General features: G+C 45.5%; 1 protein-coding gene across 12 annotated transcripts in view; it reads left to right on the plus strand.

Moving 5' to 3' along the window:
- ACSF2 (acyl-CoA synthetase family member 2) overlaps positions 1-14,458 on the plus strand; it is a 36,292-nt gene that overhangs the window by 1,693 nt on the left and 20,141 nt on the right. For 3 of the 12 annotated variants that reach the window (XM_086857146.1, XM_086857150.1, XM_086857147.1), the window contains 9 exons: positions 4,629-4,824; positions 6,162-6,290; positions 7,251-7,304; positions 9,773-9,891; positions 10,113-10,275; positions 10,679-10,774; positions 11,629-11,777; positions 12,557-12,648; positions 13,694-13,770. In XM_086857146.1, the coding sequence (XP_086713272.1) occupies positions 4,645-4,824; positions 6,162-6,290; positions 7,251-7,304; positions 9,773-9,891; positions 10,113-10,275; positions 10,679-10,774; positions 11,629-11,777; positions 12,557-12,648; positions 13,694-13,770 (1,059 nt within the window). In that variant the 5' untranslated portion in view covers positions 4,629-4,644. Of the gene's footprint in view, positions 1-4,033; positions 4,534-4,628; positions 4,825-6,161; positions 6,291-7,250; positions 7,305-9,772; positions 9,892-10,112; positions 10,276-10,678; positions 10,775-11,628; positions 11,778-12,556; positions 12,649-13,693; positions 13,771-14,458 lie in introns of those variants that run through there. The other 9 variants (XM_086857142.1, XM_023938671.2, XM_086857151.1 and 6 more) reach the window with 6 other exon arrangements.

Here is a 14,458-nt window from a genome sequence, read left to right on the forward strand (position 1 = left end):
TTTCTTCAGTGCTGCCTCTTGGAGCAAGTTCATGTGAAAAAACAGCAAGGGGAAGTGCTTGGCTCCGGGCAAGGCTCTGAAGTATTAGCTGATATTCAGAGTAATAATCACTGGGATGAATGGCTTCCAGTGAGCAATTCCAAGAACCAAGTGAGGCATTATTTTTTTTTTCTCACAGACAGGGTTTAGGTGGGGTTTTTTTCTGCTGTTTGACATTAGGAGTGAGGTGGTTGAAGCCACTTCATCATAGATGTGTGAAGATTGCCTTCTCAAAACCTGTTCTTAAGAAATAGGATCAGAAGAGAAGTGTGACAGAGTTCACTGCAGTTCACACCAGCCCAGAACTGAAACTGAGGAACAGGAACTCAAAGTCCTTGGAGAAAGAGAGCATGTATTTAGAGATTAAACTCTAGTATTGTTATAAAAAATGTTTATTAAATTCTGCTCCTAGGCTTGTTTATCCTTTTGGCAGGGAGAGTGCAGAGGGCAGAGAGGTACAGTGGAAAGCAAAACCAGAAAGTTGCTGCAGGAGGAGTCAGAAACCCTGGGAACACTATCTCTCCTTAAACAAAAATAAATAATAACAATAACAATAATAATAATAATAATAATAATGTAATGAAAGTAGTAAGTATCTGGTTAATTCTTTAGTCAAGAGATTAAAGTGGAAAAGAGGACAGAGTGTAGTTAATTTTTACCACTTTAATTGCAGTCATATTACAGAAAAGACCCAAAAGCTCTTGCTTTGGGAGAGAAGCTCCTGGTAGATGCCCATGAGCAAAGGAACTGGCAGAGCCTGTGAACCTCTCCAAGTATGAACTCTGTATTTGGGACAGTTCCCACACTCTGGGAAGGCAGGGTATTTCCTGCAGGTGCAGAGGTGACGGTACCACAGGGCAGGTCAGTGTCCTTCACACTGCAAAGGGGACAGGAGGTCCTTGTTTTCTCTTTCATCTCTTGATAATTTCTGTAGAGACTAGTAAAGAGTTGAAGGTGAAAACAGAGCTGGTTATCATATGTCAACAACTCCAGACTGTCAATTTGGGCTCTTCAGAGAAGAATACAAACAGCTCCTAGGATTGGTCCAGAGTGCTTCCTTCAATCTGGTAATTTCTGCTTCCTCCCATCAAGCAGGAGAGCTCTGGGATTGCTGGGATTTGGCTGCTCTCCTGCCTTTTACAGGAAAGAGGAGGAGGATGCATTTTCCCCATATCTCTGATGTCTCTCTGTTGAGCTGTACTGCTGAACTCAAGGGTTCCAGAGTTTTGCAGGAGCAGCCTGTGGATGAAGCTGACTCATTTGCAGGCTCTCTTGCGCTTGGCATCTGCTCTCCAAAAGTCATGGTTTACAGTCTGTGCTGATACCCAAGAGCAAGCAGAATTTTATTTGCCCTCCTTTGGCTGAGTCAGGGAAATGAGAGCTGGTGTAATATCAGACCACTGGTCTTGTTTTATCACCAGCAGCACCAGATGCTTTGTAGGAAGAGGTGAAGGGTGAATTACTTGTTTTTTCTGTAACAAAGGTGAATACAGAGATTATTTATAAATCCTTTGGACCCTTTCTTTCTAGAGGTCTCTTAATACATTCTCTCAGATCAGATTCATACACTTGCTGCTGGCTGTAGGCAGGAGGGAGACCAGCCTTATGTGATTTCCAGCATGATGCTGCTGATAAGGAACATATCTTGTGTCTGCCTCCTTCACTCCACTCCTGACCCCCTGTCTTGGTTTTGGAACACCCCCAGTGCTTCCAACAGGCTGCTTGCTATGTTTTATCTCACACCTTTCACTTCTGCCACTGTTGAAGTGATACAGAAATGCTGAAGCACATGTGAATGTCAGACCAGAATTTGAGGAGCTCAGACTTGATGGCAGCTGAGAATTTTGCTTTAATGCATTTGAAGAAATTTTGTGAGTTAGTGCTTTGAGAGGAGTCAGTGACTCTGGGTTATGAGCATGAGATATCCTTCTTAACCTCTAATTTCAGTGCTGCTCATGCTTTCATTTGAAAATGCGAATGCTTGAAACCTCTGAGAGCAAGCTGTGTTCACAGTGTGAAATACAGCAGTATTTTCTCAGTATTTTCAAGCATGTGGCTTTGTAATGATATCTTTTACTGCTCTTTGATGCACTTTCATTCTCATGTTTGGGGGTAGGGAGGAAGCCAAGCCACAAAACCTTCAGCTTTGTGCCTTCTTGCATTTAGTGTAAAAGTCAGGTTCTCAAAAGTCAGTGAACCCCTTTGGCAATTCAGGTCTTGAAAATATTGACACAGTAAGCCCAGAGAGCCTGATCTGTGTAGTGCTTTGCCAAGACATGACAGTGTAAGATATTTCCCTTTTCACTGGCAATGCAGCGTTGTGCAAGTACCTGTTTGAAGGCCAGCTGAGGAGAGCAGGAGACTGTTTCAGCTGGACACTTTGGATGCTGATTGAATTTTCTCAATCTGAATTTCGTAGTATTTCTTCCCCTCTCCAGTCTCTTTTTTGTTGTTTATTTTTCCCAGTGCTGAGCCTGCTTGGCTCCCAGTGCCCCCTGAGATGGTGCTGGAGGGAAGAGCTCTTGTGCAACCAGATCAACAGCTGCTCCCTGCCTGCTCCAGCCCTTCGTGGGCAGGGATTTTAGGGATGGGTTCTGCTGACACTGGAGATTATTTGGCTTGAGGGAGATGTGAGTGTGGCTGGCCCCATTAAGAGTTTAACAAACAGCCTGAGGGTTCCTCCTTACCCTCACCCTGGTGAGCTGTGACTGGGACTTCTCCAGTCACCTTTTCAAGCAGCAAGTGACTGTGGGTGGCTGCACTGGCTTTTACTGCTCTTCCTGGAGCATTCATCCTTCCCTAGCTTTAGGGAGAGTTTTTTCTACCTTTTATTTTATAGAGCCTGTGTTTATAAAAGCCTTTCTTCAGAGCTTTCTTTCATGTCCTCGTTTATCTACATGCTTTGCCCAAGAGTTTTCTAGCAATAAAAGGTAGTTCAGTTTAGCATTTGTCCTCCCTCCTCCTCAAGCAGCCTCACAGCCTTGATGTGAGTTGCCCAAGAGCTTGGTGAGGAGGGATGTCTGAACAGAGCCCGTGGGAGTTCACACAACCCTCCCTCTGCTGAAAAGCAGTGGGGAGAAAAGGGTCAGGTCATGTCTCTTGGAACAGTACTCCCCCTACGGTAAAATCTAGTTTTTTGTTCTCTGGACACTGCCTTTCACTCCATGTAGGTGGTAACTCCATGCTCAGGCTTGCTTCTTGTGGGCAGGAAAGCAAATTATTTGTGGCAGTAACACCAAGTCTTTGCAGAATATTGATCCTGTAGTAGATGGGTGTTTAGGCTGAGCTATTTTTTCTCTTTAAGGCAGAGATTTCCCTGTTATACACTGAATTATACTGTGCTATACATCCCACAAGTGTCCCTTAGCCCTGTCCCTCCTGGGTTGTCTCCTGATGTTGGAATGGAGGAGCTGAAGTCGTGGAGGAAGGCAGAGAGGGAATGAGGAGGGACAGAGAACATGGGGAGCTGCCTGGGTGGTGGGAGGTGGCTGCTGGAGCAGGGAGAGGCTTGTAGGAGATGGAGAGAAAAGCCAGGCTAGGAACTGCAGCACTCAGATGGTCAGGAGCTGTGGTTTGAGGGAAGATTGCTGCATTTCCACCGATGATCAGACCTCAGGGAAAGCCTCAATGATTTTTAAGTTATTTTCCCTATTGCTCTGACCATGTCTTCTCATTGCTGCTTCTCTTGACTCATTGGCCTCCCCCTTGGCCCCCAGCACAACATCTCCTGCCTGGTTTGCACTTCTCAATCCCATCCCTGCTTTTCTCCTCCCCACTTGTCCCACATTTGCAGGGGGCCATCTCCTCCCTGCTGTGGTATTGCCTCTGCACTTCTTCCCCCTCATCTCTCTGGTAGCTCCTGGTTTTATTGATGTTGTTTCAGTCCCATAAACTCTTTGCATTCCAGCTGTCAGAGATAGAACATGTACAGTTGCTTGCTGCTGTAATCACAGACCATTTCTTTGCAGACGTCTCAGCTTCTCTGAACTCTTCTAAACAGTTTTCATTCTGCAGGATTAGACTCTTCTCTGCTGATTGTTTTGGAGACTGACCTCTTTAATTCTCTCATTCTCATTTGTTTGCTCTTTTCAGATAGTTTGGAGAATTTATCTACAAAGACGTTTGGTTGTGTTACTTCATTGCTATTTATACTTTTTAATGTTGCAGAAGGACCAAACCCAGTCCCTCTCTCAGTGAACTGCAGAGCCCATATTCTGTCCAGGCATGCTGACATGTCTGTGTGGTTTTCAGTGCAGGTGAATGATGGTAGGACCATGCTGTGCCAGTTGTGCAGGGCTGGTGCAGGATGGAGGCTCTGCCTGTTTTGCCTGCTGGTATGGACAATGTGTGTGCCCTGGGGGTACCAAGGTTGTCCATGTGCCCCAAGCCACTGCATAAGCTTTCCAAGTCCTCTTGGAAATCAGGAAATCTTCCTGATTCTGACCCACTGAAAGAGCTGCCTGTGGTTCCCACTGGTGGAGGAATGTGCATCAGGTATTCCCAATGTCATCAGCAGGCTGATAATTCCTCCAGATGGGGAGAACTGTATTGACAAGTTATATTAAATAGCCTGTTCTTTTCTTTCCCAGTGCCCTGCACACAAGGATGCCCTTCTTGTCCCCCAAGGTGACCAACAGCTACATCCAGGGGCCCACAGACACTCCCCTTCTTGACAAAACCATGGGCCAGTGCCTGGAGGAGACGGTGGAGCGCTTTCCTGACCGCGAGGCCGTGGTCTTCTGCTGGGATGGGGTTCGGAAGACGTTTGCTCAGCTCAAAGAGGAGGTGAGTGCCTTGTTCACCCCTCAGGTGAGTGGACAGAGGCAGGTGTTATGGAGAATTGGGAAACAGTTTCATTTCTCAGCTCAGGACTGAGGTGAGTTGCGTGTGGACCTTTATCCCGGTGCAGAGGGAACAGCAGGTTTCCAGCACACACCGATGGGTGTGCTGCCCTCATCCTCCTCTGAGCCTTGAGATGAAAGGGAGGAAGTGGCATATGCAAAATGATAATATCCCATAATGAACATTCATACTTAAAAATTATCACACTTATCTGATGGGTTATGATCTGAGTCATGGTGTTTTTATCTGCTGGCGTACACTCCACCTTCTGGATTAGTCACTCTGGTTATCAGAGGTCCTGAGTGTGAGCAAGATCTTTATCCAAGCATGAAGGCAATGGAGCAAAGTCAAGGACTAGGGTTCAATATCATATTCACAGATGTGTGTGGGTGTGTGCATATACAAATATATGTTTCTCTGTTTTTGGAATGGAGGGACTAACTACCTGGAAAGTTTCTAATAAATGTGTTATATGATCTTTGATAGGAAATGACTGTTTGGTGAGGTTTTAGGCTTACTATGGTTTTGGTCACATTGATTCACATAAACAAGATTAGCTGTGTTCACCCTGATTTTAAGAAGTAGGCTGTAATTCAGAACTAAATGAAATTGTTCCTCAAATTCCTATCTCCTATAAGGCAGATTTTATAAATTTGAGAACTTAACAAAACTATAAAAGCCTTCCTGAATGCCTCAGAGTATTTATACATACATTTGTGTACCTGAAACACACTTACCATCCTGCAAAATAAGGTAGTTGTTAATGTAGTGGCTGAGTTAACGAATCAGAGAATCATTAATGTTAGAAAATGTTTCAAAGACTGAGTCCAGCCTTTGGCCAGTCACAATGCTGTCAGGTAGGTCAGAGTGCTGAGTGCAACATCCAATTGTTTCTTTAATGCCTCCAGAGTTGGATCTGATCCAACAGTGTGGATGGGCCCAGCATATGGGGAAGGCTTGGTCCTAAGTGGAATTGATGAGGAACTTAGCAATAAATAGTCTTTGGGCAAGAAATAACTTACAACAACATAATTGTCTATAATTTGATTTCCTTCCTGCTTTGTTGTATTGTTCCAGGTTTGTTATTTTTATGCCTACAGTCAACCTGCTGAGCAGGGGCTGTTCTGTGCTCCAGGCTCAGAAGCTGCTGCAGCCAAGGGCTGATGGACTGTTCTGGGTAGTTGCAGTCTGTTGATGATGCTTTTTCTCCAGAAAGCAGTGCCTGGAGACCAACATCCCCCACTGCATCCTATGTGTGATGCTCTTGTTGTATTTTTCAGGTGGACCAAGCAGCAGCTGGACTTCTGGCCCTTGGTCTGAGGAAGGGAGACCGGCTGGGAATGTGGGGACCCAATAAATACGAGTGGGTTCTCATGCAGTTTGCAACTGCCCAGGCAGGAATCATCCTGGTAAGAAGTTTACTGTGTCTAGGTTTTAGCAGTCTATTGGGAAAGGAAACAAAGAAGCAATAGGAAATACTGGAGAATAAAGTTTGTTTGTCCCTTATTTCCATGCTCCCATGACCTGGCATGTCATCTATAGCTGAATCAAGTATTTAAGGCAAATTTGTGCAGCTCTCTGCATCTTTGTCCTCCACTCTGTAGGGAAGCAGGCTGCAGAGGGAGGGGCAGCAAAAAAGTATTTGCAACAGCTCTTAATAGGAGATGTGCTTTTCTCTACAGGACCATTTTTATATGGGACACTGTCCAGGTTATCAGCTGGTTAGATCCCTTTGAAATGTGTTGCTGCATGGAACAAAGTCACTTAAAAATCTAGTCCAGGCTGCATATCCCTAAAAGCCAATTTTCATTTGATAGCATGACCAAAACACACCATTTTTAGGCAGTGCACTGTTTGAGGTCTGTACACTGCCTTCTGCTGCATTTCCTCCATCCTGGTTCATTCCAGTGTCTGCAGGAGGAGGGTGGAAGAGCATGGCTCAGTAGGAACCTGTGGGTGAACTTAACTCCAGTGGCCACTCTGTGGAGAGCTGGGTAGAAGAAGGTGTTCTCGTGGTTGTCCATCAAGAAAGCTGACTTGCACAAGAGTTTTGATCTAGTTTAGTGGATTGGATCAACTAAATCAACTGGATCAAATCCTGTGGGACAGGAGGTCTGGTTTCTGTTCCTGAAGCTCTGTTCTTTCTATGTGACCTCACATAAATCTCTTTTCCAATTGTTTTCTTCCACACAAACACAGAATTCAAATCTATTTTCTGTGAATGTGGATTCCCTGTGGTGTTAGTTCTGTGTTGGAGGAGAGGCTCTGAGTGTGGCTCAACCCTGGAGGAACTTTTCTATTGCAATCTGTGCTAGGGGGAGGGTGTTCAGGGAAAGAATGTGATCAGATTCTTGTTTCTGGCTCTTCAGGTATCTGTGAATCCAGCCTACCAGGCCTCTGAGCTGGAGTTCGTGCTCAGGCAGGTTTGTATGGCATCAGCTGTCTGTTGAAGGGGATTGCTGGGGACGTGGTGCAGATGAGCTGCTCAAGATTTGGGTGTATGGGAAGAGCTGGCTGGAGAGCAGGGCTGGTGCTGGATGTGTGGAAGGGATGAAGCTGCAATTCAGTGGCTGCATTTCTTGCTGTTCCCTGTGGCTGCCCCCCTGCTGTATCCTTCTCATCCCTCTCTCTCTGCTAACAGCTAGTTACTGCCAGTACTACCCCAAACCAACCACCCCTGCCAGCAATCATTTACCAGGGAATGAGGGAAAAAATGCAGGACTCGATATCTCCTCTTCGCCCCTCCTGCTCAGGGCAAAAATCACCACCTGGGATCTCAGCCTTGAAAGCAGAGCCTCAGAAAGGACCAGTCTACTTGATTTCTCCTTCTCAGGTCTCCTCCTCAAGTCTGAGGCCTTGGATTTAAGCTGATTTAAGTCCTAGGTATTGCCACTGTTTAACATCTCTCTGCTGTCTGATCCTGCCACCATGCCACCTTGAATACCTGCCTGGGTTTGGCTGTGTGATGTGCAGAGCACTGATCAATTTAAACTGCTCAGGGTCCCTTGCTCAAATAATGAGGAATTCAGGTTATTGAACATTTGATGACTAAAAATTAAGATTAAGCAGCTAATTTTTTCACTGTGGTTTGTTCAGCCATAAAGGCTGATATTAGAAGAGAGGGAGCCACTTCTGAATGTTCCCAGCACCATCCAAGTTAGTTCCACCTAGAGAGTGGATAATGTTTAGCAAATTCATTTTGTATCAGTAACTCTGTAATGGGCTGTTTGGCTGCAATTTGAATTCTTGTTTAATCCTTTATTTAATCCCCTCAGCAGTCCTGCTGGTCACTCCTGTTCTCATGCACTGGTTGAACCCAGTGCTGCAGTGGAGCACCATCTCTCCCAGGGTGGGTGTCCTTGGGCTTCTCTCTCTGCTGGAATGTGCAGCTCAGTTCTTCCCTTTTCCCCCAGCAAGGCTTTGGTTTTCCTTTTCATCTCCTCTGATTTTCTCCTATGATGTAATCTGGAATGTTGGAGTAAGAGCAGAAATGTGCTTCAGCTCCACTGGGAATTGCTCCTGTCTTGCCCTTCCAGATTTGCCAGCATTCCCAGCTTTGTGATGCACCTTCGACACTGGGATCTCTGGAGTTCCTCACCAGAGGATTTGTTTGTGTTTGTTTATTTGCATAACAAAATTTCTGAAGACTTTAGGGCTTTTCCTGTTGGATCCTGTCCATCTGTGCAGTCCAATTGGTATATATGGAAATATGTGTGGAATAACCATTTCTTAGAGTCATACTGTATTTCCAGGGCTTTGTAGAAGCAAACTGATGATGAGTTTTCATAGTTTACATTCTTTAAAGACATGTCTGCTGCCATTTATGTTGAGACCAAGTGGAAGAAGCACAACCAGAGACTCTTATCTTGTACAGCATCACCCCTTCAATCAGCCCTCCTCTCCCCACATAGCATCTGTTTTTCAGAGCTGTTTCAACCAGAATTGTAGTTTGAAGGAATTAGTAGTAAAAAGTTGCAGAGGCCCAAAACAGCCTCAGTCCCCTGGGTTCTGGCCAGCCTCTTCCAGAAAATAGAGCAAATGTTGATCTTCCTTTCTGACAAAGCCCAGAGGGTGCTTAAAAATAATTTATTGGCATAGCCTTTCCTTATTTCCCAGACTCTGGGAAAATAATGAGAACAGCTGAGTAAATAATTTATGTAAATAGTTTATTGGACACAAATGCATATTTTGGAAGATGAAAACAGTTTGCAAATCTGGGGCAAATTCAGCAAATCTCTGCTGCTGAAAAAGAAAAACAAGTTCTTGGAGTAATTAAGGTGTTTTGTTTTGGGATTATGTAAATGTAAGGGTTGAATGAAAAATGTTTTCATTTTCAAAATAGCTAGTGCTTTACAAGAGGTGGAAAAATCTTAGATAAAGGAACACCTCAAAAATTCCACAAAAAATGTCTTGGCTTGATCTTAGAGGCAGATTTTAGAAATCCTTGTTTTTCCAAATTTCCTCAAAAATCCTCGTTCCAGATCAACACAAATTAATTTAACTTTATTTATTTATTCATATTTTGGGACTGGGCTTTTTGTTAGAGATGAGACTCATAATCTGAAAAATCATTTGTTTGCCTTGTGCTCACAAGGAAGGGTGCTGATTCCAGGCCTGGAGGGAACCTTAGACTGCAGCTCTATTTTATTGACCAGCAAAAATCATCCTGAATCCAGCACTGAGGAGGAGAAAAAGCACAGCTGGATCTAGGCTTGGGATGCTGGGTGTGCAGTGACAGCACTGCTTTTGGAGGGTTTTAGGAATGCACAGCTGTAATGGCTAATTTGTTTTAGTCATTGGAGCCTGTTCTGTGTTGGTGGTGGCTGCTCTTTGTCATGTCCTGACCATCAACCCAACATGGCTTTTCATGAATTTCTGTCTCCCTTCACAGGTTGGCTGTAAGGCACTGGTGTTTCCCACTCAATTTAAAACACAGAAATACTATGATATTCTAAAGCAGTCATGTCCTGAGCTAGAAAAATCCAGTCCAGGGGGAATAAAGAGCAAAAGGTGAGTTAGGAACATCTTGTGTCTTTGCACTGACGTGTCATGTCCTGCCTTGTGTCCCCTCAGCTGCACAACACAGGCTTTGCTGAAGAAGGACCCACAGGATGTCTCTTCTGAAGAGAGCAAGTTAGGCTGGCCCAGAGGTTTGCCCTGACCAGTGTGCACCTGTCTGGGCACTTTTCTCCTTGTCCTGTTATTGTTGATGATATTTTTCTCTCTGCCAGGCTACCTGACTTATCCATTGTTATCATGTGCGACTCTAAGCTGCCTGGCACCTTCCACATGCACGAAGTGATGCAGGCTGGGGACAGCAGCCATGTGAAGCAGCTCAGGGCTGTGCAGCAGTCCCTGTCCTGCAATGAGCCCATCAACATCCAGTTCACTTCAGTAGGTGCCCTGCCAGCTCCATGCCCTGGGGTTGGTTCCTCCCTGGGGACACGGGGACAGATGTGTGCAATGCCACACATGACATTTTCTTCCTATTTCCCTCTGAGACCAAGCTTCAAGCTTCTGCAGTAGGATGGAAAAACTGTTCTAGCATTTCCTCTTCTTCCTTTTCTTTTTACTCAATCCTTTGTCAAGAGCTGATGGAGACAGTGCCAGGTGAATTCTGTTCAGCTGAAATTGGGCAATTTTTTGGGATTCAGGTGCTGTTAAAGAAGTAAAAACAGTCTCCCAGGTCTGATAGGAGAAAAAGGTGCAAGATCACCCCAGAGACTGCCTGGGGAATCACCCTTGAGTTCATCCTCAGAAAAGGTGGTGTTATTGCATAATTCCCTGTGTCTTCCAGGGGACAACGGGAAGTCCCAAAGGAGCCACCCTGTCCCACAGGAACATTGTGAATAATGCCTACCTGGTTGGTCTGAGGCTGGGCATCACAGACCAGGTGGGTTTGGTGGGAACAGAGAGAACACCTGTGGAGAATGCTGGTGTTCACTTGGTGGAAGGGCAGGCTGTTTTGCTGCAAATGACATTGAGGGATATTAATGCATAACATTTTGCATTTCAGTGGAGTTCATTGATTTTTCAGTTTCATGTGAAGCTTTTTTTTTAGGCAAAAAAGGCTATCTTTTTGTGGGGGAAAAACATGAAATTAATCACTTTTTGTTTTGGTGAATACTCATTTCAAATGATTACAAGACTCTGGATGTTAGCTTTGTATTCTGTTGAATGAGGTTTTAATTTGATTTACATCATTTCATGTCATGTTTACAGTCCTATCTTTTATCAGGGCATGACCTCTCTTTTTGTGGTTTCTTTTAAAAATTGTTAAAGACAAATACTTTCTTTTGAAGTTCTGAAGTACTAATTCCTGATGTATCCAAAGAGTAGATGAGTTGTTTCAGTCAGTCTTCAGAGCCTTTGGTGATTCATAAAAAACAAAGTAAAATGAATAGCATGTGCCAAGTATTGCATATTTCATGCCTCTCACAGCATTCCTGTTCATCTCTCATGGCACATAATGTATAAACAGTACCAGACCAAGGAGTCTAGCAAAGAAGAGACATTGCAAAATTATAGGATGAAATACTGACATAAAAAACTTCCCAAGCTAATTTTTATTAGAGACAGGATGTGCCAGTCGTGTTTTCACCTGACAGGAACACAGCAGAAGGTCAGATTTCCAGCTGAGTGGATCAGGAAAAATGTCTCTGCTCAGATCTTTGCTCTTCAGCAGGGAGATGGGCTGGACACACACTGGGAGGTCTCCTCACCTCACTGTTGTCTGGTTGATCCCAGGAGAGTCGCTGTGGGCTCCCTGCACCTCTCTACCACTGCCTGGCATCAGTGGGAGGCTGCATGGTGATGGCTCTGCATGGCACCTCCTGCATCTTCCCATCGCCCAGCTTCGAGGGCAAGGCTGCGCTGGAGGCCGTGTCTCGAGAGAAGTGAGACTTTGTTTTGCTGAGGAGCAGTTCTTGGCCTTGTGGCTCTGCTCCTTCCCTTGCCCCTCCTGCCAGGACCTTGCTTCTGCTCTTCCTTCCCACAATGGGAGAGGCAGATTTGCTGCTGCACTCAATTGCACAGGCAGGAGCCAAAGTCTGCCTTTTCAGCTGTGCTTGGGCGTGTGTCACCCTTCTCCTGAAATTAAGGGATGCTTCCTGTCACCATAGGCCTTTGGTTGGGAAGCACAGTGGTGTCTTGGTTTGCTGTGGCTGCTGTGTTTTCACATCTGAACACCTGCTGTCCTTTTCCAAGTCCAGCTCTGCTGCTGGGACAGTTGTGTTTCCATATTGTTCCTCAAGTATAGCTTGGGAAACAAAAGAGCTGTTGCTGTGTCTGCATCACACGTGTTCATATGTCTCTGTATTTTATGCACTTGTATTTCTGTGTGTGCTGACAAACAGCACATCTGCTGTGCCTGCCTCCTGCCTGCTGTGCTGCTGTTCTGCGGGGTGGGATGGGAATTGGGATGGGATGGGAATTGGGATGGGATGGGAATTGGGATGGGATGGGATGGGATGGGATGGGAATTGGGATGGAAATTGGGATGGAAATTGGGATGGAAATTGGGATGGAAATTGGGATGGGATGGAAATTGGGATGGGATGGGATGGGATGGGATGGGATGGGATGGGATGGGATGGGTGCTGAGCTGGGTGCTGAGCTGGTGCTGCCCCCAGGTTCCACCTCTGCAGCTTTGTCATTTTTTCCTTTCTTCCTCAAGATGCTCCTTCATCCTTGGCACACCCACCATGTACATAGATATGCTCTCCCAGCCAGACTTTGACTCCTATGACCTGTCAACTCTCCGGGGAGGTAAGTCCCAGAACTCAAATGGAAAAATCCTGAGAACCAGGATATTCCTTCCTTGCTGAGATGCTATATTTAATTTTGTGAGCAAATGTCTCTTCTGGTGGGAAAAATTTAGTTGCATGAACCTTGTGTTTGATGCTACATTTCCTTTCCTTGGGGAATCCTTCCATCATTATGTATTTTAGGACTCCTTCATCTGAAGGGAGACTAGGGAAGGACCTTTCTATTTTAGCTGCAAGGGGAGGTGTCAGGAATAGTCCGATTTTCCTCAATTCTTGTCTCTCCAACCACCACCATGTGGCAGCAGACGCTTTCTGTGTCTCAGTCTAGTCCCTAAAGCAGAGCCAAGCTCAGATTTCTTTCTCAGACCTGAAGTTTCCTGCCTGTTTCTGAAGTCATCCATCCCAGTGCTGGAGGATGTGATACCATGTGCTGAAGCTTCCTCTCTTGTCACAGCCCACCTTGGAAATAGCTGGGTCCACCAGTCCCTTTGAGGCAATCATAATAGTATGGAGAGAAGGTGGTGCTGGAGCATAAGGAAATATTTTAGCAGCTTACCTAATCATCTCTGCTATGTGCAAAATGGTCCTGTCTCATCCTGCTCTCCACCAAAGCCCATAGATTGCTCTTTTGCTCTGTCATCCTAGGTTGGAACAGGTGGCAGTGGGATCTCTCCCAAAAGGGCTGCTCTGTGCAAGGCAAGGGGAAAGGTTTTTGGTTTTATGGTGATGATCAATCAGTGTTTTTGTCCCACTATAAAACTGTGTCTTTTTCTGCTCTGAACCTTTCAATTTTTGGAGAACTGCAGGTTGGACTAGTTTTGTGTTACAGAGTTTATTTTCCTGTTGAGAAAGGCAAATTGGCCTTGCTGCAGCCTTTGCTTCTAGAGCAATTAGGACCTGCATAAAAAGATTTAGAAAATATTTTGACAGGAACCAATGCATCCCACAGGTCTTGTCAGCATAAAATTTGGGAGTGCAGAGCAATGTGAGGGACTGCTTCTGGGAATAAACAGCTGGTTTCCAAGGTCCTTTCCTCTTTCTTCCAGGAATTATTGCAGGTTCTCCTGTTCCCCCTGAGATCATGAAGACAATTATGACCAAGATGCACATGCCAGAGCTTGTGGTGAGTTGTGGTTGCTGTGACCAGAGCTTCAAGGGATGTTTGTCATGGTGAGATGCTGCATTTGGGTTTCTCTGGACCACAGTGACAGTGGTACCTGGTGGTCCTGGAGCTGCTGGGATCAGGCTGAGGAGGGAAGGCTCAGAGGAGCTGGAAGACAGAAGTGGGGGTTCTGCCCAGCTGCTGCTGAGGTGTCTGGGGAGGAAGCTTCGAAAGAAGACAAGGCATCACATTCAATGTCATTAAGTGAAATTCTGCTGCTCATTTCAAAACTTTCACTGACATTCAGTTGTACACACTGCCAGGATTATGATGGCAGAGGCAGTGCTGGTTCGTGTTGCTGTGGGTGGGTGCTTGTGCTCCTCTTGCTGTGGAGCTGTCGAGTTTCTTTCCCCATCCTGGATTTCCTGTGAATGTGTTTTTTATTGTGTGGTCTTTATGGTGTCTCAGTGGTGGGAATGGTGCCATCCACATGTGCAGCACCAAATGCTGCATTGCCAGAAGGGAAGTATGTGCTGGGTCTTGTGTCCTGCTGCTCCACCACATGTCCCACCACCCTGGGCCTGTGCAGGAGCCACCAGCACGTGCTGCATGTGGGGACAGACCACCAGCAAGGGGGTTAGTGGCCTATTGGGTGACACATTTCCTAGGCATGTCCTGCCATCTGCATGAAAATGGCTGGGCCAGAAAA

Source organism: Cyanistes caeruleus, chromosome 19, assembly GCF_971803275.1.
Source record: "Cyanistes caeruleus chromosome 19, bCyaCae1.hap1.1, whole genome shotgun sequence".
Classification (NCBI taxonomy): Eukaryota; Metazoa; Chordata; class Aves; order Passeriformes; family Paridae; genus Cyanistes; species Cyanistes caeruleus.